Source organism: Vipera berus (genome assembly GCF_964194415.1).
Source record: "Vipera berus genome assembly, chromosome: 8".
NCBI classification, from domain to species: Eukaryota; Metazoa; Chordata; class Lepidosauria; order Squamata; family Viperidae; genus Vipera; species Vipera berus.
In genome coordinates this window covers 21,257,158-21,283,915 of record NC_138211.1, presented here as the reverse complement: position 1 = coordinate 21,283,915, position 26,758 = coordinate 21,257,158, and the positions used below count along the sequence as shown (strand labels likewise).

The following is a 26,758-nucleotide window of genomic DNA, read 5'->3' as shown; positions in this document are numbered from 1 at the left end:
GATAAACCTATTTTCCTTCTCTACCCAACTCTTTTGGTAGAAGAGCCAAGAGTTAAAAGAAGTGAGACACCACCTCTGGCATTCCTTTGCATTCTGTGGGATGCTGTCCTCGGATTCTTGAGGGATTGTTGAATAAACTTAACGGCAGGTTAGAGAGGCAGTTAGGTGTAGGAAGAACACAGGCAAACCACTTCCAAAATCTTGCCAAGAAAATAGCTTGGATTTACCCAGGCAATTACCATAGTCAAGAATGACTTGAGGGCACACACACACACACAGACACACACACACACACACACACAAAAGATTTGAGTGGAGTAATAGGTCATTCTGTAAAAAGGCTGGCGGATCTCAGGGTATATTTCAAAAGGCCGACTTAACTATTTGTTGGATACCATCTTAAGGAAATGCCTGTCCCAAACTCTTGGCCTTTACGCAGCTCGGATTTACAGGGTGATTCAAGAAGAAGCTCTTCGACTTACGTCTTACTTGGAAATCGGCCAATTGTTCGAAAAGAGTTACGGTTCCTGCTCTGCAGAGGGGTGTTCCCAGGAGTGCAGTTCTTGTAAGAAGTCAGGAGCAAGGGGTCTTTGGTGCTGTCTGAGCATGATTATTTTCTTGTAGACATTTCATTATTCAAACTAGATAACAACATGCAGTGCTGATGAAAATAGTCTGCAAGAAATAGTCTGCAAGCTCAGAGAGCAACAAGGACCCCTCATTTCAACCCTGAGCTACAAATATTCTCCTTTATTGAAATCAGAAGCGACCATCAAATCCAGTGCTTTTGTCAAAGTGACAACAGCAGCACTGCACCATCGCTGTGCAGCTTCCACCCTTTTCATATCTCTGTGTGACATCAAAGCACATGCACGTAAGAGGAGAGCGTAATACTTGGCGTCTCTATTTCCTGTCCCAGAATGCTTTGAAGACAAATGCTCGCTGCCACCCCCCCTCTTACACCTACCACCTATACTAAATTGTGGCCTTTCCTGATGGGGAATTCCTAATTAACCTAATTAATGTTGTGAGTCAGCAACACTTAAAATTGGGTGCACTGTTGCTGTTTTTATTATTTTTTTCCTTGAGATTTGTAAGCATTGCTTGGGAAAGGCAAAGCAATGATATAAATTATGTTAGCAGTTGCATTGAATTCTAAATTGAGGCGGAATGACGTGGTTCTTTTTGTCTTTAGGCACAAAGAATTCCTCAGCAGGCATGTGCACCTGATGTGCTATCGGATCTGTATAAGAGCTCTGACTGCTATCATCACCTATCATCACCGGTATGGTGGGGACTGGGTGAAAAATTGTGAAATTATTTGCTCAAATAAAGAACAAAACTTTCTAGGTGCCATGATTCTCTGAAAAGGTAGCATAGGCCAAATGTAAAACTGGCTAGAGATTTGATATGTAAGCATTCCAAACATTTAACAAGTATTTGATTTATTTATTGATTAGATGTTTATCTCATCTGTATTCTATAAGTAACTCAAGGCAGTGAACACCCTTAATAGACCTTCCTCCTCCTTTTTTCCTCACCACAACAGTCCTCTGAGGTGGGGTGGGCTGAGAGGGAGTGACGCCCAAAATTACTCAGCCAGCTTTTTATGCCAGAGTTACTGAATGCTGTAGCTGAGATGATAAACGTTTGCGAACAAAGTCCGTTATTTTGTCAGAAAACGCAAGGATGGCTGGATGAGATTGCTGTTGCTTTTCCTCATAAATAGCAAAAAATAAAGAAAGGTTGCTAAAAGCCATGGAGAAGGAAATGCAGATTACGGTATAATTTATCTAGGCAATTGTCCATTTTTGAAGGTTTTTGGCACAGCATTTTGGAGTTCTCAGATAAGTTTGGGGGGGATCTGTGTTTGTGTTTTACATATATAACGTTCTGATCTGTGGGGCAAGACCTAGAGCAGCGGCGGGGAACCATGGCCCCTTTATGATTTGTGGACTTCAGCTCCCAGAATTCTGGAAGTTGACGTCCACAAGTCATGAAAGGGCCATAGTTCCCCAACTCTGGCCTAGAGGTTCTTTGTCCATTAAGAGTGGGGATTGGGGAGTGAAGGATGCATGCACACAAGCTGTCTGCCTTACTCTTGAATCAGTTGAGCATTTGCTTCAGGTTTTCACCTAATCTCTTTTTCCTCCCTAACCTTAGAGAAAACAGGCCTCGCAATGGAGGAATCTGTGTGGCTAACCATACATCTCCAATTGACGTCATAATTCTGGCCAGCGATGGCTACTATGCAATGGTAAGGACAGCAAGTCTGCGTGCGTGGGTGGGTGGGTGTGATTCCCAACTGGGGCAGAATAAATCCCATTATATGCTCCTGTCAAATTCATTTCAGTGACTTTCTTGACATGGGCAGTGCCCCTCATAGCCTCCATAGAAGCTGATGCCGGTCACCTCTTCAGCAATATCACTTGTACATTTGGATGGAAGTCAAATGATTGAAGCAAGTGAGGCAGCTGAACAACTTGTCCAGAATCATTTGTGCTTCTCTTGTCCTTGGAAGCTTAGGATCCTGGGAGGGCATTACTTGAGGGGCGGTCACAGAGAAGAGGGGATCAACGTACTTAGAATCAAGATCATGCAAAGTATTATTACCGCTTTACAAAGCCCTAGTAAGACCACACCTGGAATATTGCAGCCAGTTTTGGTCACTATATCACAAAAAAGATCTTGAGAGTTTGGAAAAAAATCAGAGAAGAGCAGCTAAGCTGATCAAAGGCCTGGAGACTAAAACATACGAAGAACGGCTGCAGGATTCGGGTTTGGCTAGTCTAAGGAAAAGAAGAAATGGGGGAGACATGATAGCAGTGCTCCACTATCTGAGGGGCTGCCACCAAGAAGAAGGGGTCAAAAATTATTCTCCAAAGCACCAGAGTTAAGGACGGGAAAATAATGGTTGGAAACTGATCAAAGAGAGAAGCAACCTGGAATTAAGGAGAAACTTCCTGACAGTGAGGACAATTAACCAGTGGAACAGCTTGCCTCCAGAAATCATGGGTGCTCCATCACTGGAGGTTTTGAAGAAGAGACTGGACAGTCACCTGTCTGAGATGGTCTTCTGCTTGAGCAGGGGGTTGGACTGGAAGACCTCCAAGGTCCCTTCCAGCTCTATTCTATTCTACTCTCCAAACCACCTGAGGGGCAGGACAAGAAGCAACGGGTGGTGGATGCTCATTAAAGAGAGATCCCACCTGGAACTATGGAGAAATTTCCCACCAGTGAGGACAATTAATCAACAGAACAGCTTGCCTCCTGGAGTTGTGGGTGCTCCATCGTTGGAGGTCTTCAAGAAAAGATCAGACATTCATTTGTCCAGGATGGTAGAAAGTATCCTGGCACGGACAGTAGGTTGGACTAGGAAGTTCTTCCAACCAGAGGATTCTAAGCAACTCTCCACTTGTCCGCTGGAGAAAGTCCTGCTTTGGCATAGTCTGTTCTGGTCGTCTACCAGCGCATCCCTCGAAATGAGCAATTCCTTTCCTCCGTCACTGGAATAGCCTGCATCTTTGGACAATGGGAAGGCAGATAGCCCAGCCTCTGGAGCGTTCCCAGTTCCCCAATGTATCATGCTCCATAGTGCTTAAGACGTTTTGTAGGACAGAGCGTCTTATGAGCCAAAGGCACTTTATTTTTGAGTTAAAGTACCTGTCATTTTTAGGCCAGCTGTGTTATTCTGGCACTGCTGCGGGGAAGTGACCTCTGGCCTCTTCTTCTTTGCTCAGGTGGGCCAAATCCACGGAGGGCTCATGGGCGTCATACAGAGGGCCATGGTGAAGGCTTGTCCTCATGTCTGGTTTGAACGTTCTGAGGTCAAGGATCGCCATCTGGTGGCTAGACGGTACGTAGCCCATGACTTGCTCTCCCGGTAGAGTGAACTGCAGCCACCTCTGCCTGGATTGTGTGTACGTGACTGAGAATCCGGTCCTGCATTGATGACATCTGTTCCTTTCTTTCTGTGTCTTCCTTTAGGCTATCAGAACATGCGAACGATAAAAGTAAACTGCCCATCCTTATTTTCCCTGAAGGTAAGCCCAGATGAGTGAGCCTGTGGCTTAAAATGAATGGAATGGAAAGTTGGCATTGTAAACCACAGAGCCAGCAAAAAAAAAGCATAGAGAGGCAGACCTAGCTCTGAGCTTCTTTTTTCCTAACCGAACATTGCTGCTTGGGCTGGAGGAACGTGATCATGATGAAAATTAGGTCCTCACCACTATGAGCCAATCATGTGGGCTGTATTAATTTAATTTAATTTTATTCTCTCTCTTGTATTGTTTTTGACTTGCCCTGTGAACCGCCCTGAGTCCTTCGGGAATAGGGCGGTATATAAATTCAACTAATAAAATAATAAATAATAAATAAATATAGCTCAGAATTAAACAGAGTATTTCCACAAATTATGCCAAATGAATTTCACGGGCCGTAACAACTGAAGGATATCCTGTGCTAATTGAAAAGCCATCCCTTTTGAAGGAAGAGGGGCCAATGAAGTGGCGAGGGTACGCCTTGATATCTAGCATGACTTTATACTTGGAAAAACAAACATGCCACAGGATTTCTTCTAGTGTGGAAGCTTTTTCGAACAATAATTCTACATAGGGGCTTCTACTGCATTCAAAACCTGGGCTTCTCTTACGCTAAAACTTTAATACCGGTAGTTCTCAACTACAACCATTCATTTAGAGACCATTCAAAGTTACATTGGCACACTTAACGACCATTCCAGCATCTCCATGGACACGTGTTCAAAATTCGGGCACTTGGCAACTGATTCCTATTTATGACGGTCACAGTGTCCCAGGGTCACGTGATCCCCTTTTGTGACCTCCTGACAAGCAAGGCTCGTGGGGAAGCCAGATTCACTTAACAACCGGGTTACTAACTTAACAACTGCAGTGGCTCACTTAACAATTGTGGCAAGAAAAGTCGTAAAATGGGGCAAACTTACTATCTTGCTTAGAAACAGACATTTTGGCCTCAGTTGTGATCGTAAGTAGAGGACTACTTGTAGTTAAGCCTTAGATGATTAGTTACATAAGGATAAGATTCTCCTAGGCCAGGGGTCGGCAACCTGGCTCTTTTATGACTCGTGGACTTCAACTCCCAGAATTCCTGAGCCAGCATGGGGGAACTATGGCCCCCTTCATGACTCATGGACTTTAACTCCCAGAATTCCTGAGCCAGCATGGCTCAGCTTGGCAACTCTCCCTTTCTCCTCAGCGTGGCTGACTCAGGAATTCTGGGAGTTGAAGTCCACAAGTCATAAAAGAGCCGAGGTTGCCGACCCCTGTCCTAGGCGCTAGAGAGAAATTATTGTAATTTTTTTTACTAGGATTTGGTTGTGTCATGTATTTTTTCAGATTGACTTGATTTTAAGAGATCTGTAATTTAAAGCGGCGCAAGATACTTAATTACATAAAATTAACGTTCTGAAAAATATTCAATTTTACTTACATTTTCACTTTTCTTTTTCTCTCTTTATTTTTTTTTTCTTTTGCTCTGCTTGCATTTCTTCCTTATAAAACATTTAATAAAAATGATAACTAAAAAAGGGGAACAAAAGAGGGCAACAGCTCCCGTTTTTCTGTTTTGGACTGAGAATAACTATTTGGAATGAGCAGTGTAAATGAAAGAGTTTTTTTTTTTAATTAAAGAGTTTTACAAAAACAAAATTTTACAATATATCCCCAAATCCCTCCCACCCCAAACCCACCCACTCCCCCCCCCACTTCCCAGAGCTAAATACAGGATTATAGTTACAATAATCATATTCTAAATAAAAATTATGAATAATATACAATTAACCAAATTTATAATGCGCTTTAACTCTCTTTTAACATAACTACCAACAACGTACCAATAACAATATCCCACTAAAATCTACTCATAAGCTAAATGGTACTTTTTAGTCCCATATTTGTTTTGAATATAATTTATCCATCTCCTCCAAACTGAAATATATCTTTCCTGTGAATGATCCTTCAGATAAGCAGAAATCTTAGACATTTCTGCACGATTCGAAACTTTAAACACCCATTCTTCTGAGTTTGTTCTGTTTTAAAATAAACCTATGAGCGTGCTTCTGTGTGCCACCCTGAATCAGATTAGTGTCAGTTAGAGTGATGGAGACAGCAATCCAGGGGCTTCTTGTTTTAAGGCCCTCACACACATTACGTCTCACGGGAGATATTCTTTCTTTTCTTTTAATAGGCACATGTATCAACAACACTTCTGTGATGATGTTTAAGAAAGGGAGTTTTGAGATCGATGCTATAGTTTATCCTGTTGCCATCAAGGTGAGCACTGTTGCTGCTTAGCAAAGGCAGTGAAACTTGAAGGTATGAGATATAGGTAAGAGTGGAAGCTGGAAATGTTAGGCGTGGCTCTCCTTTCTGGGTGTGGCAGAGAGATCTGAAAGTAGGTGGGACCCAACAGTTCTATCGAGGCAGCTTCTGGAATGCCGTCCTGTAGTCCCACAATCGCGTAACTGGAAGAACGCAGACTTTGGTACTCCTCTGAGCCACATTTATTTATTTATTTATTTATTTGATGTATATACCGCCCTTCTCCCGAAGGACTCAGGGCGGTGTACAGGACAATAAAAATGAGAATACAGGATACAAGATTTAAAGTTAAATGATTGTGCCCAATGTAGTAAGTTAGTTAAAAATAATGTTAAAACCCCAAATCCATCAGACCAGGCCGGCTTGTTCGAATAGATGAGTTTTTATGGCCTTTGTTCAGTAGTTCTCAGGTAGGAGAATACCTGGCGGAGTCTGCCCACTTCATTTAATTTCCTTTCGATGGGATTCAGCCAACGTGAGCAGGAGAAGGGCCAAGGAGTAAAACTGGGTTTGTGCTGGGGCAGGGCAAAGCAGAATTCCACCCTCCCAAACAGAAGCACGTACCACCGTGCCAACTGCCCAATTAATCAGTTGTCAGAGAGTGACATTTTGGAGTGTAGGGATAACCGGTCCGTGCTGGCTGAGGAATTCTGGGAGTCGAAGTCCACACAGGTCCTAAAGTTGCTATAGTCAGTCGCCCGCCCCTTGCCCAAGGAGTCGCGACAAGTCCACCCACCGTTGTCAGACTTTGCATTGGTGAGAAGCCTTCAGGCAATATCAGCTGCACTGGCTCCCTCTGGGGTGGGTGCCCAGCATTCCCTACTTGACACGAGGAGGACACTACAAGTGGTTGGCAGCCTGTTACTTCAGAGGGTGCTCTTGAGGACAAACTGCGACCATCCGCCCTGATGGAATTAAAATTAGAACAACAGATTCAGGACTGCCCCTGACCTTCATTCATTCCGCCAGGACCTGAAGACCTGGCTCTTTGAGCTTTCCGGCCAGGACTGAGAATTTTAATTGTAATTTTAATTGGGTTTTAATTGGAGTTTAATAGGGGTTTTATTTTATTCAAGGACTAAATTTAATTATTTTAATTGTTCTTAACTTTTGTAATTTGTATTGTTATTTTAAATTCCTTGTGAACCGCCCTGAGTCCTACAGGAGAAGGGCGGTATATAAGTCCAATAAACATAAACAAACATAAACATAAGGGACCTTGGAGATTGTCTAGTCCAACCCCCTGCTCAGGCAGGAAACCCTGACAGATGTTTGTCCAATCTCTTCTCAAAAACCTCCAGGGTTTTTATGATGAAAGCATAGCCTAGAATTGGGACGCAATTAGAAAAGAGGCACTTTTTGCCATTCTTGCGTTTTCAGCCGCAGAGAATGGGATGCATAGAAACATGATAGCAGCGGTCCAATATCTGAGGGGGCTTGCCACAAAGAAGAGGGGGATGTCAGCCTGGTCTCCAAAGCACCTGAAGGCAGGACAAGAAGCAACGGATGGAAACTCCTAAAGCAGAGTACCGACCTAGAACGAAGGACAAATTTCTTGACAGTGAGAAAAATTAACCAGTGGGATGGCTCGCCTCCAGAAGTTGGGATGCTCCATCACCGGATGTTTTTAAGAAGAGATTGGGTAATCATGTGTCTGCTATGGTATAGGGCAGGGGTAGGCAACCTTGGCTCTTTTATGACTCGTGGACTTCAACTCCCAGAATTCCTGAGCCAGCACATTCTGGGAGTTGAAGTCCACGAGTCATAAAAGAGCCAAGGTTGCCTACGCCTGGTATAGGGTCTCCCGGGGCTGGACTAGAAGATCTCCAAGGTCCCTTCCAACTCTGTTATCCTGTCATGCTATATTTGGGGCATTTGCTCTTGTGCTCTGAGTGAATCTTCTCACCATCTTGCCTTTCTCCCACCCACCCTTTTTTTTTTGTCTTCAGTATGACCCCCAATTTGGAGATGCCTTTTTTAACAGCAGCAAATACGGTATGGTGAACTACCTGCTCAGGATGATGACTAGCTGGGCAATTGTCTGCAGCGTCTGGTACCTGCCTCCAATGACCAGAAAGGTGAGTTAACTAGATCCGGGCCTCTGGATGCCAGAAAACCATCCGAGACTTTCCCAGGACTCTTTCTGAAAACAACTGACCCTCGTTGGCTGTCTTCCTTTCAGCCTGCTGAAGATGCAGTGCAGTTTGCCAACCGGGTGAAATCTGCCATTGCTAGACAGGGAGGCCTGGTAGATCTCTTGTGGTAAGCCAATCCATGTTGTTGCTGATTGGTTGGTTGGTTGGTTGGTTGGTTGATTGATTGATTGATTGATTGATTGGTTGATTGATTGGTTGGTTGGTTGGTTGGTTGGTTGGTTGGTTGGTTGGTGGAGGGCGCAAAGGGAAGGAGATAAGTGTATCTGTGTGAATCTCACCCGTGGCCTAGCCTTGCCCTCTTCACCTGATATTTCCTGCTTGGAAAGTACAGGTAATCCTCGATTTAACAACAGTTCGTTTCAGTGAGCGTTCAAAGTTACAACGGCACTGAAAAATGCGCAACGACCATTTTTCATTATTAAAGACCTTCGCAGCTGCCCTGTGGTCACGTGATTAAAATTCAGAGGCTCTGGTTCATATTCACGATCGTCGCCGTGTCCCGGGGTCACGTGATCACCTTTTGCGACCTTCCGACAAGCAAAGTCAAAGGGCAAGCCAGATTCACTTAACAGTTGTGTTACTAACTTAACAACTGCACTGATTCAGGATCAGGAATCAGTGGTGGTTGTGAGTTGAGTTGAAGGCTTTGAAAGCAGCTGAGAGGTGAAGCAAGCTAAGATAAGACTTACCACTCCCTTCCTGCTCCTATCAGAGGCCATCTAAGAGTGATCAGTGAAGTTTCTGTCCTGTACCCAGGCTTGAATCCAGACAGAAAAGATCCTTCCAGACTTCTGTGAAGCTGCTGCCTGGCCACCTTCTCCATAATCCAGAAACCCAATAAGTTTGTGGATTAGAAACTGGATGAAAATGGTCCAGTGATGGCTTCTTGAACGGGGTGAACCACCGTATCAGAACCACTCTTCTCTCAAGGACAAACTCAGCCTCCCCGAGACCCATCACTCCCAGGAAACCTTAGCCATGTAGCAGGGACATAGATCCAAAACAGAGATGGCCGAGGTGACGATTCTTGAGAACATTCTTCACTTCTTTGGGCCCAGCAGCCTGGTAATCAAGCCAGACCCAGACCCAGTCATCCCCGCAGGACCTCCTCTTCCTAGGCCAGTGGTGGCGAACCTATGGCACGTGTGCCACAGCTGGCATGCAGAGCCCTCTATGGGCACACGTGCCGTCGCCCCAGTCCTAGGCCTTCAGCTGAGTTTTATAAAACCTTTTCGCTTTAGGCCTCCACCATGTGCAAAAAAAAAGGTCCAATCAATTTCAACTTCTTGCGGGGGAAAAAAGATCTCGCAAAGTTGGAATTGATTGATTGAACTTTTTAGTCCCACCCAGTCTGCTGTTACCATCGCAGCCACGCCCACTCGATGGGCCACACCCACCCGGCACCCGACGATTCATAAGCGGGTTTTGGGTTGCAGTTTGGGCATTCGCTCTCTCAAAGGTTCGCCATCACTGTCCTAGGCTGAAGTCGTGGTTTTCGAACTGCCTTTGCTTTACTAGCCGCCCTTCTGCGCGGGTCCAGAGTGACATTTCTGCTCCGACAGGTGTCTTTCCTTTTCCCACAGGGACGGGGGCCTAAAGAGGGAAAAGGTGAAGGACGCCTTCAAGGAAGAGCAGCAGAAGCTCTACAGCAAGATGATCGTGGGCAATCACGAGGACCGAAGTCGCTCCTGAGCTCCCAGAGACTGGGAGTAGAGGGTTGGGAATCTGTTACAGCACTGACTGCCCAAGAACAATTTCTGGTCTTGGGACTCCTAGATGACCTGCGGCAGCATCCATTTTTCAAACTCCCCGCCCCCCACGCCGCCCGCTCCCCACGGTGGTGCTGCTCCCTCGAGTCCCAAGGAAAAGAGACCTTGTCACAATTTCTCCAGCTCAGACCCAGCAGCAGCAGCGAGGACTTTGGGCCCCTGCAGGCAAATGCAGTGCTGGTCATCTTTGGCAGGAATCAGCTGAAGCCCGCCTGTGCCACGGGGGTGGGTGGGCGGAGGCTCTGCCCCCACCCAGAGCTCCTCCCACCACTTCCGCCAGGAAGCGCTACAGAGGAAAGGCCGGCACCTCCTTGCTCCTCCCGCCCCCCCCCCCTCTTGTCTTCCCCTCTGCAGAAAAACGGAAAGCTGAATGCCGCGGCTGCATGGGTCCCCTCTGCATTTTATATTAAATAATGTTGAAGGAGGCAGTCCGGCGTTGAGTCTGGCTCTCTTGGCCTTAGCTGCGTTCTCGCTCTGGGTGCTGAAAGGGGAAGAAGAGGCTTCCTGGGCATTGAGTCCAAGCCACCCGCTCTGCTGCCCTGCGTTATTCCTTTGGCATGGCATAATTGAAGGAAAGGGCTGGGTACGAGGGTGGCCTGCAAAACAAGGTCAGGAAAATAAGAACGGAACGGAATCTGGAAGGGATAATAAATGGATAGATTTGGCGTGTAACTGTGGGAAACCAATTTGACCCTTAAAGAACCTGGCAGTTTGGAAACTTGGCCTGCCATCAGCAGATTCTGCAAATAACCCTGGGCTGAATTACACAGGCATAAATCCCCCACCGTCCCTTCCAGCTTCCAGATCTCCCAAGTAATCCCTGCTAAGTTTCAGCTGTAAAGAAAGTTAACATTTAGCATTTGCTGAGCCAGGCAGACAGTTCCATTTGCTGAAGTCAGTGGCCCTGACAGCATGGCCGTGTCATCAGGTGTCTTCCCCTCTGCAGAAAAACGGAAAGCTGAATGCCGCGGCTGCATGGGTCCCCTCTGCATTTTATATTAAATAATGTTGAAGGAGGCAGGCCATGCTGAAGCCTGTTTCAGAAGCATTTCTGTTATTTCGGGGATGCCACCCATCCCCTGGCATTTTTGTTCTCTTGTGCCTGGGTCCCTTGCCTTGCTCCTTGTTACTTCAAAATAACTATTGCTTCTGCCATGGATCTGGGTGTCAACTACGCACCCAAAGACCAAGGAGGCATCTTCTTCATTCAGATTCTGAACAGCCTTCTCCCCAGCCAATATTTCTAGCCCATCTCGGTTCCTGGGCGGGATAAAATTGAAGCACCAACACCTTCTGAAAATGTGTGGGTGTGTGTGTGAGAGAGAGAGAGAAGGGGGGGAATGAACCAATCTCTCCCTCTAGCTGTGCAGTTGTGTGGGACTTGCAAGCTCTCTGAAGAAGCTTGGCTTTTTCTCAGTCCTTGAGGACCAAAGCAGTCCACCCTAGATCGGTTGGAGCAAACGTGGGTTTTAGGATTTCAGAAGGTGGCCCTTCGCATTGGACCTCAAGCTGTCTTTGAAACGCGGATGTTGCGTATACAAGGAGGTGCTCCAATCCCCTAGATGGCAATCTCATTAGTCTTGCATGATCATCTCCACTCAAATTAGAAACAAGTTCATCCTTGAAACAAGATATATTCTCTACAAATAAATAGGTAATGGGTGTCTTGGGGGAGGATGTGCATGTGTATATATACACCCACAGTCTGTGAAAGCACTCAAGCAATGCGCAGGAGCATCGACCTTTGAATTGTTAAAGCAGCTGTATCCTTTGTACAAGTTAACAGATGTGGATAATCTCTCTTTAACGCACACACCTCTACATTAATAATGCGTGCCCAGATTTGCTATTCTAAGGTGTGTGAAAAATACTCCTATGAAGCGTTCTCTTTGGACTGCAACCCCCTTCGCTCGCAAGCCAGCCTGATAACCTAAGCCAGGGGTAGGCAACCTGGGCTCTTTTATGACTCGTGGACTTCAACTCCCAGAATTCCTGCGCCAGCATGGCTCAGCTTGGAAACCTCTCCCTTTCCCCTCAGCATGGCTGGCTCAGGAATTCTGGGAGTTGAAGTCCACGAGCCATAAAAGAGCCGAGGTTGCCTACCCCTGACATAAGCCATCTTCACCAGAGGTCTTGAGAGTTGCTCTCAAACTTCAGGAAGGATCCGGCTGGAAGCGTCTGCCTCAAGACATTCATGGCGAAGAAAGGACTTACCGCCTTGACTTGCTCAGCCCTGGCTTCTTTCCAGCAGCATCAGATGGATGGGAAGAATTCGCCTGCCTCTTGCATTTCCCAAAGAGGACTTTGTTCGGCTTTGGAACAGCCTTCCTAGATCCAAAACCCAACGCTTCACCTGTCCCCACATTCCACAAAGCTGCCACCCAAGATTCTGTGTCAGAAGTTGTCCTCTTTCGAGCCATGCAAGGGAAGGTTTTCCCTCCAACTCCTTTGGCTGCAGCCCCTGAGAACAGCGTTGGCCTGTTGGAGCGCCAGGAGAAACGAAGGCCCCACCATGGGCAGGTGTGGGTTCCCAACGTTCTCAACTTCCTGGAAGGCAAAGAGCAACAGGGAGCAGCCCATTTTTGTTTGTTTGTGTACAACCCTGAACTTTGCCCAGCTTTGATAAAAGAGATCATCCTTTCAGAATAAGCAGCCCCTTAGCTGCTCCGGTGCCTGTCACCTTGGCGCCTCTTGACCTGGGAATGAAAACTAGCACCAGGTCTACTGTAATTATTCCATCGGCTTCTGCGTTTGATCCGGGAGAATTTATTTTTCTGAAGGTATTTCAAGGCTAGGAGAATTTGGGTAGACGGTGGAGTTTGCGTAGCATGGCCAAGGAGGAGTGTGTACGTGAGGATCCTGTCTCCTTGCCCATCTTCATGACAGAATCCTCTTGCAGACGTTTCATTTTCCAAACTAGGCAGGAAAATCACCAAGCTCGGAGAGCCTCAAGGACCTTCGTTTCAACCCAGAGCTACAAATATTCTCCTCTCTAGGCACAATCCTTTCTCCAATGGTTTGGCTTCACACACCTCCTTTAAAACTCCTCCCAGGTGATTGCTTTCTCACTAGTCATGCTAGAGTCCCCACTAAGGGGGGAATCCTGCCATTGTGGTATTATGGGATCATCTCTTCTTTTCCTGGAAAAAACTGTTAAGAAATTAACCACCTGGGTTCTCTGCCCGCAAATTGGGTGAAGAATTGCTTCAGTTCTGAACGTGGATCACTTCTGTAGACGGTAGATGGTAACGTTTGAAACAAAGGCCTCCTTTGCTTCATCCATTAAGTACACGGCCAGCCTCTCGGGTCTTCCGTAAAGGAGGAGTGTTGAGGTAGAATTCCATAACAGGAAATTTCTCAGCATGCCGCCTCCTTTTCGAATATCATTGTAGCCAAAGGTTTCTCAAACAACCCTCTTAAAATTATGGATCAGTTTGATACAGCCTCCCGGGTTTCGGCAAGAAATAAACGCACCACTTTTAATACTTACATTTTAATACAGGTAGCAATAACACAGGGACAACCTTGTAATTTTATAAAATAGAACTTTATTCTCATAAAACTATGCTTTTAAATTGAAACCGTGATGTTCCTTAGTTTTGCAAAATTCCTGTCTGGGTTTCAGTTGAAGTAGTTCCTTTCTTCTTCCACGTTCTTGTTGGAATAAAGTACAGATAATCCTTGAGTTACAACAGTTCGTTTAGTGACTGCTCAAAGTTACAGTGGCACTGAAAAATGTGACTTATGACTGGTTTTCACAGTTACAACCTTCGTAGCCTGTGATCAAAATTCATATTTATGACCGTCCCAAGATCATGTGATCCCCTTTTGCGACCTGCTGATAAGCAAAGTCAATGGGGAAGCAATTAACTACCAGGTTACTAATTTATCAACTGCAGGGATTCACTTAAGGATGGCAAGAAAGGTGGTAAAATGAGGCAGAACTCACTTAACGACTATTTCACTTAACAGAAATGTTGGGCTCAATTGTAGTCACATGTCGAGTACGTATCTTAGAAAACCCCAACTTGGATCAGTGGTTAGCCAGGGAAGTTTTTATTAGCGATCCAGCTTTGGGTAAGCGTGTTGAGAGGCTTGCACAAACAAACCTGGGGTTGTACAGGTAGCCCTCCTCACCCTACGGCCATTCATTCGGTGACCAAAGTTACAACGGCACCGAAAATGACTTAATGCCCATTTTTCACACTTCTGACCGTTGCAGCATCCCTATAGTCGCCACATCAAAATTCGGGCACTTGGTCACTGGCTCATATTTATGACGGTCGCCGTGTTCCGGGGTCACGTGATCATCTTTTGCGACCTTCTGAGAAGCAAAGGCAATGGGGAAGCCAGATTCACTTAACAACCATGTTACTAATTTCACAGCTGTCACGATTCACTTAACAACTGTGACAAGAAAAGTCATAAAATGGGGGCAAAACTCACTTCGCTGTCTTGCTTGGCAATTGCAATTTTGGGCTCAATTGTAGTCGTAGGTCGAGGACTGCCTATACTAGAACTCTCTGGCTTTGCTTAGAAAAGCCAGCAAAGAGAGGAGAATTGAAATTGGCCACCCGGTTCTCCCCACCAACTCATTGCAAGCTGTCTTAGATTTGCTCACAAACCCTTGTTTGGGAACTCCTGCAGTAACCCCGTGTTGAACAGGAGTAGACGATGCTTACTTCTTACCCCAGATGGCACCATTAAGTTCATTATTGCTTTTTTCAAGTTGCTAAGCAAGGCGGAACCTGGTTAGTTCTTAGATGAGAGACAAAACACCAAGGCTGTCAACCAGGCTGGAAGGACCAAGGTGTCTTGGAACACAAGGGCTCACCTCCCCCATGTTACTGCTGAGAAAACGAGTCACGTTCAGTTGGCCTTCAGGAGCTGAGCTCCACTCAAGGCAGCCCTTAGCTTTAAGCCCCACCTGGAGACCCCTCGCCATGATGTGATGATGTTCTTCATCCGGTCGTGTCTGACTCGTGGCGGTTCTATGGGCCAGGTCTCTCCACAAATCCTCCGGTCTTGCACAGCTTCTTGGCATTCTTCTAGACTTTGGCTGGTGTCAGCCTTCTTGGTGTCCAGCCACCGTGGTTTTGGGCAGCCTTTGGTTTCCTTTGACCGCTCACTCTTGCGAATATCATTGCTTTCTCCAGTGAATTGCCCCGCGTGACATGACCAAAATAAATGAAAACACAGTTTTGTGATTTTTGCCTTCCGGTGACATGTCTGGTGTGATGTGCTCCAGCACTTGCTTGTTGGTCACCTTTGCTATCCAAAAAACCTCTCCTCATAGGGCTATAACATAACCATCAACATGGTGGGTTTACGACTGAAACCCCTAAGATTCCTAGTGGGAGCTGCAGTCCCAGCAAGAAACATCCTGACCCAGAGCAGCTTTTTCTAACCCAGGGGTAGGCAACCTTGACTCTTTTATGACTCGTGGACTTCAACTCCCAGAATTCCTGAGCCAGCCACACTGAGGGGAAAGGGAGAGGTTTCCAAGCTGAGCCATGCTGTCTCAGGAATTCTGGGAGTTGAAGTCCACGAGTCATGAGGGGACCATAGTTCCCTCATGCTGGCTCAGGAATTCTGGGAGTTGAAGTCCACGAGTCATGAAGGGGCCATAGTACCCCCATGCTGGCTTAGGAATTCTGGGAGTTGAAGTCCACGAGTCATGAGGGGGCCATAGTTCCCTCATGCTGGCTCAGGAATTCTGGGAGTTGAAAGTCCACAAGTCATGAAGGGGACATAGTTCCCCATGCTGGCTCAGGAATTCTGGGAGTTGAAGTCCACAAATCATGAAGGGGCCATAGTTCCCCCATGCTGGCTCAGGAATTCTGGGAGTCCTCAAGTCATGAAGGGGCCATAGTTCCCTCATGCTGGCTCAGGAATTCTGGGAGTTGAAGTCCACGAGTCATAAAAGAGCCAAGGTTCCCCACCCCTGTTCTAACCTGATACTTTCCAGATAGGGCTGTGAAGTGGGTCAGCAGTTAAGAGTCTGAGCTTGTCAGCTGGAAAGCTGGCAGCCCAGGTTCGATGGGGGGAGCTCCCGTCCTCGCCCAAGCTCCTGCCATCCTAGCAGTTTGAAAGCATGCGAATGCAAGTAGGTAAATAAGTACCACTTGGGTGGAAAGGTACCAGCTGGGCACACGACCACCGAAATGTCATTCAGACAGCGGTTGGCTCAACAGCCTTGAAACGGAGACGAGTACTCCTCCTTGCAGTCAGCCACAACCAGCAGAGTAAAATCTACAGGGGGTCCTTTATCTTTCCTCCTTTCCAGATATATATGAGGAGTGGAAGATTTCTCAGATTTCCCTTGGGTGGGAGGTTGCTAGGTTGTGCAAAATGAATCTGTGGCTGTGTGTGTGTTTTCCTGGGCCCCTCCCTGCAAGGGGTTCAGAGAGGCCATCTTGGGCATCAGAACTTCCCTGAATGAGGCAGCTCAGTCTTCCAGCCATCACCTGTTCTGGCAATTGTCTTGGATCTGTTGAAGGACGGAGGTCCAGGAGGCCGAGAAGGGAAGCAGCAGGCAGAGCAGAGAGGAGACAGAGCCATTTAGAGTTGCAAGGCCACCCAGGTGACCTCAGAAGCATCCATCTTGCTGGAGTGTCCCCCTCTTCTCCTCCTGCCACCATCGCCCCCTCCCCCAGTCAATACCTCTCTCTCTCTCTCTCTCCGATGGGAAAGTTAATAAATTTAGCTCTAGATTAAAAGTATCGATCATTTCATTTGTAAATGGTGTATAAATTGGGGGCTACTTGGGCAACCAAGGAGGCAAGGGCTGGCTCGGGCTGCCACTGGGTGGGTGGGGGAGATAGAGGCCCCCTTATCTGCAATTCCATCCGGGTGCAAGCATTGATTTCCTATTAGTCTCCTTGCACCACCCAATAGCACCTCATTCCAGGATCTGCTATTAATGGCCTTTTGATAAATAATCACTTGTAAGTCAATAAATTTTTATTAAAGAGTGGGGTGCTTTGATTTATGAAAATCCGACAGGGTTTGTCTGGAAGAAAAGGGATGTGGAATTGAAGTGGAAGAACCATCCATCCGGCTGCCAACAATTCCCCCCTTTGCACACAAACTCACTTCGCTTCCTCTCGTCCCATCTGCTCGGCTTTCACTGCCCACAACGCCATCCAGGCAAAGTTACAGCTAGCAAAAACTTTGCCTCACGTTCAAACACTGAAATCGAGCAACTGGCGGAATCATCGAATGTGGTTTCAAAGTTAAGTAACTTGAAATAAGAAGATGCCGACGGGAGAGAATATTTGTAGCTCAGGGTTGAAATGAGGGGTCCTTGGTGCTCTCTGAACTTGGTGACTTCTTTCCGGACGTTTCACTCCCAAAGTAGGTAACATAGTGCTAGAAGGGAATGGGGTTTGCAAAAGGAGAGGAGGAGGAGGAGGAGGAGGAGGAGGAGGAGGAGGAGGAGGAGGAAGAAGAGGAGGAAGAAGAGGAAGAAGAAGAGGAGGAAGAAGAGGAGGAAGAAGAGGAGGAAGAAGAAGAAGACTGTGGGGGCCTTGGTGCTCTGAACTTGGTGGCTTTTTTGCAGATATTTCACTCCCAAACTAGGTAACATAGTGCTAGAAGGGAATGGGGTTTGCAAAAGGAGAGGAGGAGGAGGAGGAGGAGGAGGAGGAGGAGGAGGAGGAGGTGGACTGTAGGGGCCTTGGTGCTCTGAACTTGGTGGCTTTTTTGCAGATATTTCACTCCCAAACTAGGTAACATATTGCTAAAGGGAATGGGGTTTGCAAAAGGAGAGGAGGAGAAGGAGGAGGAGGAAGACTGTGGGGGCCTTTGTGCTCTCTGAACTTGTTTTCTTGCAGACACTTCACTAGCCAAACTAGGTAACATCATCAATGCAGGTAGGGAGTGGTACTAATAGAGGAGAATATTTGTAGCCCCCACTCCCTACTAGCACTGATGATGTTGCCTAGTTTGGGAATGAAATGTCTGCAATTCAAAGTTACAAGGGCACTGAAAAAAATGACTTATGAAGGGGTCTGTGTATTTATGACTGTCACAGCACCCCAAGGGTCACATGGGCAAAATTCAGGCGCTGGCATGTATTTATGATGGCTGCAGCATCCCAGTATCGTGTGACTGCCATTTGCGACTTTCCCAGCTGCTTCCAACAAGCAAGGTTGATTCATTTCATGACCGCATTATTCGCTTAACTGAAGTGATTCATTTAACAACCATGACAAAACAAGCCATAAAATCAGTTGTGACTCACTTAAAAACTGCCTTGTGAGCAACATAAATTTTGGTCCCCGTTGCAGTTGTAAGTCAAGAACTGCCTGTATCATAATTTGGATTTTTAATTTCTACGTATTAGTTTGGCTGCCATCTTGATTTTTTTTTAACCTCCATTGTGGCCACCCCTGAGGGTCCACTGTGGGGAGTGTCCAAAGGGTCAAGATGGCGGCCACAACCTCAGAACGGAGCTCTGCTCCCTTTTGACGTTGCATGTAAAAAGCAGCTGATCTTTAGACCTGTGGCTATGGCTGCCCCTTTGGGTTTTTTGATGCCCACAGAAGTTTGTGGCTTTGTTGGTGTTTCCCACATGCAGGTTTCTTCATGGCTTTCTTGTCTGTGCGTGGGCAGGAAAGAGGAAGTTCCCCACTGTTGGGACTGTCACCCTGCCTTGCTTTGCTAGATGCCAGCCTGCCATGAACTATGCATGGAGGGATCTGTTGGGAGAGGGGAGCAGAAACCACCCACCATGCCTTCCCAAGACATGGGCACAGGGGGAGTTGTCAAAAAAATTCCTTCAAATGTAACTGGACAATAGGGAGATAACAGGGGTGGGGGGGTGGGGGGGTGGGAGGAATGAAAAAGGGAAAGTTAAAAAAAAAGAAGGTCTGGAGACCAAAACATACGAAGAACGGTTGCAGGATTTGGATTTGGCCAGTCTAAAGAAAAGAAGGACTAGGACGGACATGATAGCAGCCTTCCAGTATTTGAGGGGCTGCCGCAAAGAAGAGGGGGTCAACGTATTCCCCAAAGCACCAGACGGCAGGAGAAGAAACAATGGATGGAAACTGATCAAAGAGAGAAGCAACCTAGAATTAAGGAGGAACTTCCTAACAGCGAGGACAATTAACCAGTGGAACAGAAGTTGCCTCCAGAAATCATGGGTGCTCCATCACTGGAGGCTTTTAAGAAGAGACTGGACAGTCACTTGTCTGAGATGGTATAGGTCCTCCTGCTTGAGCAGGGGGCTGGACTAGAAGACCTCCAGCTCTGTTCTAACTGGGGAACCTCCATGCGCAAACCTTTAGTTCTGGCTTTGCTATACTGTAACCCCTTGGCTTTTAGTAAAAGTATGTCTTTTGCGTAAATGGAGTCGAGGGTCTTTCTTTTCTAAGAACCCAAGTTGGGGCTGAACCCACCCTGTTGGATCCACTCTCTCTTTCCCTCTGACACTGAAGGATGCAAAATGGCCTCGAGATAGACAGGAGCTCCTACGATAAGAAGTAGGAATAGCTTGCCCTGGGAGGGGGGGGGGTTGTGGGTTTGTCTCTTTGCAAATCCTGGAGGGATGTTTGGCCCAAGCTAGCTTTTCTCCCGTGGCACGGCAAAAGGCGAGCGCCAAAGAGGGCCCTTTAGATGCCCATTTGTCATTCTCTCTGGCTGCCCGAGGCCTTTTGCCACCTGCTGTATTTTTCTTCCTGGGCTGACGGCATGGCAGACAGGTGTTAAACTACTTAATCACTTTAAAATTGTTTTAATTTTCTGTTTTGTATTGATCTCCCCTGCACCAATTAATCAGCTCACTGAACCAGGCAGTTAGTACATTAAAAATTGTCAGCTACGCCAAACAGCTTAGAAAATGTCAAAAACATATTCCGTCGGCATGAGAGGTCCAAGGTGAGCCAGAAGACGGCTGAGATAAAGGAACTGCGCCAGGGAAGTGGGGAAGTTGGCAAGACCCTGACCACCATTACAGCCAGAAGCTGCCTCGCCTCTGAAATCCTCAAGGACTGGCTTGCCAGCAGCTTTCCTCTTAAGGACTCAGGCAAGTCAGGACTGGGCCTTTGTCAACAGCATCTAAAGCAGGGGTCTTCAAACTTGGCCCTTGGATGACTTGTGGACTTCAACTTCCAGATGTGCCTGGCTGAGGAATTCTGGGAGTTGAAGTCCACAAGTCATCCAAGGGCCAAGTTTGAAGACCCCTGCTCTAAAGGGAAACCTGAGACGATTACATTTGACTTCCTTGCATGCTGGGGATTTGAGTCATTTCAGAGGAGAAGACCCCCCAAGGTTTGTTCTACTTCTGTTCTGTATTAGCATTGTGCACAAACCCAGCGAAACCTTTAATCAAATTAGATGGTTAAAAAGCTTGCATTTGCTTTCAGATTTCAATTGTAGCAGAAGGAAGGAAGGAAGGGAAGGAAGGAAGGAAGGAAGGAAGGAAGGAAGGAAGGAAGGAAGGAAGGAAGGAAGGAAGGAAGGAAAAAGGGGGAGGGAGGAAAGGGAGGGAGGGAGGGAGGGGAGGAGGAGGAGGGAGGAAGGAAGGAAGGAAGGAAGGAAAAAGGGGGAGGGAGGAAAGGGAGGGAGGGAGGGTGAAAGGAAGGAAGGCTATGAAATTCTATTAAATCTTTCTACTGAAATAGAAATCTAGAACAATTCTGTTCCCTATACGAAGCCTCAAACTCATTCTACTTTTCAAAATCTTCCTGGCCTATATCTCATTCTTTTTTGCAGCCTTGTAGTGTAGTTCAGCGGTGGCTCAGTGGGTTAGGACGCTGAGCTTGTTAATCAGAAGGTTGGCAGTTTGGCGGGTCAAATCCCGAGTGCCGCATAACAGAGTGAGCGCCTGTTACTCATCCCAGCTTCTGCCAACCTAGCAGTTTGAAAGCACGTAAAAATGCAAGTAGAAAAATAGGGACCACTACGGTGGGAAGGTAACAAAGTTCCGTGCGCCTTTGGCATCTAGTCATGCCGGCCACATGACCACGGAGACGTCCTTGGTCAAGCGCTGGCTCTTCAGCTTTGAAACGGAGATGAGCACCGGCCCCTAGAGTTGGAAACGACTAGCATGCCTGTGCGGGGAACCTTTACCTTTACCTTTAGTGTAGTCCATTATTTCCCTTGAATGTGTCTCTTAATTGCAATGTTGTCCATGCAGCTAACGTGGAGTGTCCGTGCCCTTGTTTGAGGCTTATATCCCTTGCCAGCACTGCTAATCCTCCCCTCTTCCCTCAATCTGAGATTGACTAAAATGGTGGATACAGGGTGAAACAGCTCCTACCCCTGGCTTAAGTTCTGGCTGCAACTTGTCTTCAGTCAGAGCAGGCAATCAAACCTTGTCATAGCTATCAGTGCCATCATGATCAACAACTGGTTGAGGAGATCATAGAGGGATCTCATTAAATAGTACCACTCTATATGGCCCTGATAAGGCCACATGTGGAATATCACGTGGGGTTCTGGTTGCCATGATACAAAAAAGATGCTGAGACTCTCGAAAGAGTGCAGAGAAGAAGAACAAAGGTGATTAGGGGACTGGAGGCTAAATTGTATGATGAACAGTTAAGGCAACTAGGTGTGTCTAGCTAGCCTATTGAAGAGAAGGTTTAGGGGGAACATAATAGCTTTTAGCCGGTGCTTGAGGAGCAATCACAGAGAAGATGGGCTTGATTTATTCTCGAAAGGACCTGAGGGCAGGATAAGAAGCAATGGATAGAAGCTTGTCAGAGAGAGATCCAACCAGGAAATAAGGAGAAATTTCTTAACATTGAGAACAATTAGTCAATAAACAGCTTGCCTCCTGGAGTTGTGGGTGCTTCATCACTGGAGGTCTTCAAGAAGACATTGGACGATAAGGTCTCCTGCCTTGGGCACGGGGTTGATTAGAAGACCTCCAAGCTCCTTTCCAGCTTCTAAAAGTAAGGGCGTATCATGGAACTGGATCCAAAAAACTGGGCCACTAAGGACCGTGTCCAACTGTGTATGGTCAAAAAATATAACCCATATTTGCCATTCTGTATTAGAATGTCTACCATTTTCAAAAGACCAGGTTGATAACAGGGGAATCCACAGTCAACAAAATCCAGATGTTGGTCGCAATCAGGTGGCCAAAGCCCTGCAACGTTTGTGGCGTGGCTTGGAGCACAGGCCTACAAGCCATCACTTTTAGTCTATTTTTAACCTCCTTCCTGCTGACATCCCAGGGTGATGACATGGACCGAGATGGGATTGACCTTCTAGCTTGGAAGAAAAGAGTCACGAAAGCAAGTTTAGTGATGGGCAACTTATCCCAACGCTTCCACTGTTGCCCTTGGCTAGTTTATTAATTGCTGCCTGATGGACCTTATCTCCCATTGATTTTCCTGCTCTCCAGATATTGCAGCTGTGTTTGCTTCCAGCCAGCTGCCACCGATGCACTCTGGGATGGAGTCATGGCTGGTCTCACCCCAGGGGACAGAGGGGGGGGGTTAGCTATCTCATTTCTTGTTCCCTCAAAGGTAGATTCCGCCAGGAACTATGATCTTGAAAAAGGGACCCCGTTGCAAGAAAATCTTCTACAAATGGCCGTGCATCACTTAGAGTTCTAGGGAAAACAGGATGTGCTCATACAAAGACTTTTGATTTTGTTGCTGGGTAGAAATATGCTCATATACTAATCTGGGGGGGGGACTTTTTCCCAGTTGCTAAACAAAGCAGAAACTGCAGGCTCCTCAACAAATGTAGGAAAGTGGAAGGCGGAACCTCTGAACTCCATCAAGTTCCATTTTGTACAAGGCAACATTGCGATTTTATCATCAAGATGTTATCCTGCATGTTTTTCCCCCTGTGCTTTCCACCTTGCTTCAAACTCAGTTTGGGTCTGATAAAGAAGGACAGGGCTTTAATTGGTTTACAAAAAAAGAAAAAAAGACTTCTTCCCTCCCTTCCCCAGTACAATTAAATGTTGACATGAAAAAATGGAAACTTTAAGGATGATCAAAAGGCGGTACCAATCAAGTTATCTAGATTTGTTTTTCTATTTTTCAGAATATACAGGCTGCTGATGTATTCTTTTGTGTGTGTGCATTTTAATAAAGCAAATCCTTTTGTAGAATGTGCTAAAAAGGTAGTTTTTTTAGTACATAAAAAGAGAGGGAGAGATGGCGGGGAGAGAGAGAGAGAGAAGATTTTATGCAGATAGTCTTTGACTTATGACCACAGCTGAACCCAACATTTCTGTTGCTAAGTGAAAGGCTTGTTTAGTGAACTCTGCCCCATTTTACAACCTTCCTTGTCCCAGTTCTTAAGTGAATCACGACAGTTGTTCATTTAGGAACACGGTTGTTAAGTGAATCTGGCTTCCCCATTGACTTTGCTTGTCAGAAGATCACAAAAGGGGATCATGTGACCCCAGGACGCTGCGACCGTCATAAATACGAGTTGGTTGGCAAGCGTCTGAATTTTGATTGTGTGATCACGGGGATGCTGCAATGGTCATAAGTGTGAAAAACAGTCATGTCATTTTTTCCGGTGGTGTCATAATTTTGAACAGTCACTAATCAATTGATTGTAAGCCGAGAGAGAGAGCATGTGTGTGTGTGTGTGAGAGAGAGAGAGACGAGAGCGATAGGGTGAGAGATTAGCAGACATTTGCTGGTTCCATTGAATTTTATGTCTAATATGAACTATAACATTTCTTTATTAAGTGCACAGATAGAAAAGTCTCCAAGGTAAACGCCCTAAAACCTCCGAAAGAAGGTTTGAAGGAACTTCAGGAACTCTGAGTCAGTCACTTTCAACAAACCAACGGTTTCAACAAAAGATTGTCTAGATCAGCGGCCCCCAACCTTTTTTGCACCAGGGACCGGTTTCTTGGAGAGAGGTTTTTCCACCGACCGGAATGGGCTTGGTTTTGCGTGCAGCCTGTCTCCTGCAGATGAGCTTCACTTGTTTGCCCAGACTGGTTTCTGGCATGCTGTGGCCCAGTGGCGGTCCAGAGACCAAGCATTGGGGACCCCTGATCTAGATCCTTTGATCTAGATACCTCACCACATTTTTCTTCCCATCCGCTTGCTTTCTCCAACTTCTGGTCTGGGTTTTGTAGCAGCCCTGCTTACCGAGGGCTCTAATCTTGGAACCGGAGCTCAGGACCCAGCCCTTTGGACTTCAGCATGTGACCCAAGTACACTCAGAGCCTCCCACAGTCTGGCCAGAAGGACAGAAATGGGAGCAAACAGGAGCTATTGACACAGCATCAATTCTGCCCCTTTGACAGCTCAATAGGTGTTTGCTGGTCGGGCCCAAGATAAATTGAGATTGATTGTGTGCTAATATGTTCCAGCAAGAGGCCTAATGAGCGACTTTTGAACTGACATGGCGTGTTCTTGCAAGACTCAAGAAAGTACAAGGGCCGAGGCAAAGAAATTCCCTCTTTTTCCCAGCTACAAGAAGAATTGGGTTACAACAAATAGAAACAGCTCAGTTGAAGACTCCAGATCTAAGAGAGAATTTCTTCGACGCTGTCTTTCATCCCAATTTATCTGTTTTTCCCCTGGGCACAAAAGAAAAACCCCCACCCATCGTTTTGATTTCCTAAAAACCCCAGTCAAGCTATATGGGGACGCGGAATCCTTGGAGGTGTTAATCTCATCAATAAATAAGAGAAGAAATGTTAGCATTTCATGTGGGAAAGGATCCAAAAACATGCTTAGCTCCTTTACATTAAAAAAAAAACACTTTACAGAATCACTAGAGTGACAGTCGCAGGGGTGATGTTGTCCCCACCACCGTAATTTTAAATCCTCTAATATTAATCACTCCCTTCTGTAGCAATTTCTGTAGAAATAATCACATAGGCCTTGGTAAGGCCACACCTGGAATACTGCATCCAGTTTTGGTCACCACAATATAACGAAGATGTTGAGACTCTGGAAAGAGTGCAGAGAAGAGCAACAAAGAAGATTGGGGGGGCTGAAGGCTCAAACGTATGAAGAACGGTTGCAAGAACTGGGTATGTCTAGTTTAATGAAGAGAAGGACGAGGGGTGACACGATAGCAGTGTTCCCATATTTGAGGGGCTGCTGCAAAGACGAGGAGGTTAAGCTATTGCAACCTATCTCTAAGGAGAAATTAGTAAGAACGATTTGCCTCCAGAAGTTGTGGGTGCTCCACGCTGGAGGCTTTTAAGAAGAGACTGGACAACCATTTGTCTAAAATGGTACAGGGTCTCCTACTTGAGCAGGGGGTTGGACTAGAAGACCTCCAAGGTCCCTTCCCACTCTGTTATTCTGAGATACACACACACACACACACACACACACACACACACGGAGCTGCTATGCATAAAACTGAAATGGGATGACCTTAAGTAATAAAATTTAACTGATTAAAACTGATATTAAAAGGATCAAAGGGGACCCGAAAGTAGAAACATGCAACCCACTTAATATAAATGCAACATATTTTAGATTATGCTTGTTTACATTATTATACCCTGTATTCAGCTCTGGGAAGTCGGGGAGGGGGGAGGGGAGGGGAGTGGGGGGTTGGGGAGGGGGGAGGCGGAGGAGGGTGAGCAGGATGAAGGATTTTGAGATTATAACATTATTCTGGTATTTTTTGCCCACCCACCCAATTCCAAAATCTGGAAGTCCGACAAGTTGGGGAAGGTTGATCCAAATCAGGGTTTGATGACCTTGGCCACTTTAAAATGTGTGGATCACACTGGCTGGGGAATTCTGGGAATTGAAGTCCACATATCCTAAAGTCACCCAGGTTGACGAACCCTGTTCTAAATAAAGCTTCCCTTGAGTTGGGCTCAATCCCTGGTGATAACATGGAGATAGCCATATTATTTTTTTGGTAACACTTCCAAGTCTTTTGCCATTGCCTGGTTCCAGAATGATTTGTCTATTTTCCAGCCTATTCCACAGCCCAGGCATTTTCCAACAGTCTCCCAAGTTCTAACCAGGGCCAACTTTGCTTAACTTCCTTCAAAACTAGACAATCTTTCCCAGGTTCTGTCACCCACTGACAACTAAAACAATTAACTCTGTCATTACTGTGGCACACAGAGTGACCACGGTGGAGATGACACCATATTTTATCTATCGCCCTTTTGTCATTTCATATTATTTATTTAATAGATTCTTATCCTGCCTTTATCATTTTTGTAAATCATTCAAGGCGACGAAGTTATCTAATACTCCTACCTTCTTCTATTTTCCCTGCAATAACAGCCCTGTGAGGTTTGTTGGGCTGCGAGAGAGGGACCAGCCCAAACCTTCCCAGCCAGAATGTCTTACTCATGGCGGGACCAGAATTAACTGGTTTTTAGGCCAGCACCTTAATTGCTATGAAAGTTGTCTCTTCCTTCCTTCCTTCCTTCCTTCCTTCCTTCCTTCCTTCCTTCCTTCCTTCCTTCCTTCCTTCCTTCCTCCCTCCCTCCCTCTTTTTTTCCTTCCCTCCTTTTTATTTCCTTCCTCCTTCCTTCCTTCCCTCTCTCCCTTCC

At 46.2% G+C, this 26,758-nt stretch overlaps 1 protein-coding gene across 5 annotated transcripts in view; it reads left to right on the top strand.

Annotated features, from left to right (window-relative positions):
- The window catches only part of GPAT4 (glycerol-3-phosphate acyltransferase 4), a 28,006-nt gene extending 17,294 nt beyond the window's left edge, over positions 1-10,712 (top strand). For 4 of the 5 annotated variants that reach the window (XM_081333440.1, XM_081333441.1, XM_081333442.1 and 1 more), the window contains 7 exons: positions 1,196-1,285; positions 2,164-2,257; positions 3,741-3,856; positions 3,988-4,043; positions 6,226-6,311; positions 8,309-8,437; positions 10,099-10,712. In XM_081333440.1, coding sequence (XP_081189566.1) covers positions 1,196-1,285; positions 2,164-2,257; positions 3,741-3,856; positions 3,988-4,043; positions 6,226-6,311; positions 8,309-8,437; positions 10,099-10,698 — 1,171 coding nt within the window. In that variant the 3' untranslated portion in view covers positions 10,699-10,712. Of the gene's footprint in view, positions 1-1,195; positions 1,286-2,163; positions 2,258-3,740; positions 3,857-3,987; positions 4,044-6,225; positions 6,312-8,308; positions 8,438-8,541; positions 8,622-10,098 lie in introns of all 5 variants that reach the window. The other variant, XM_081333444.1, reaches the window with a different exon arrangement.
- The last annotated feature ends 16,046 nt before the right edge of the window (positions 10,713-26,758 follow it).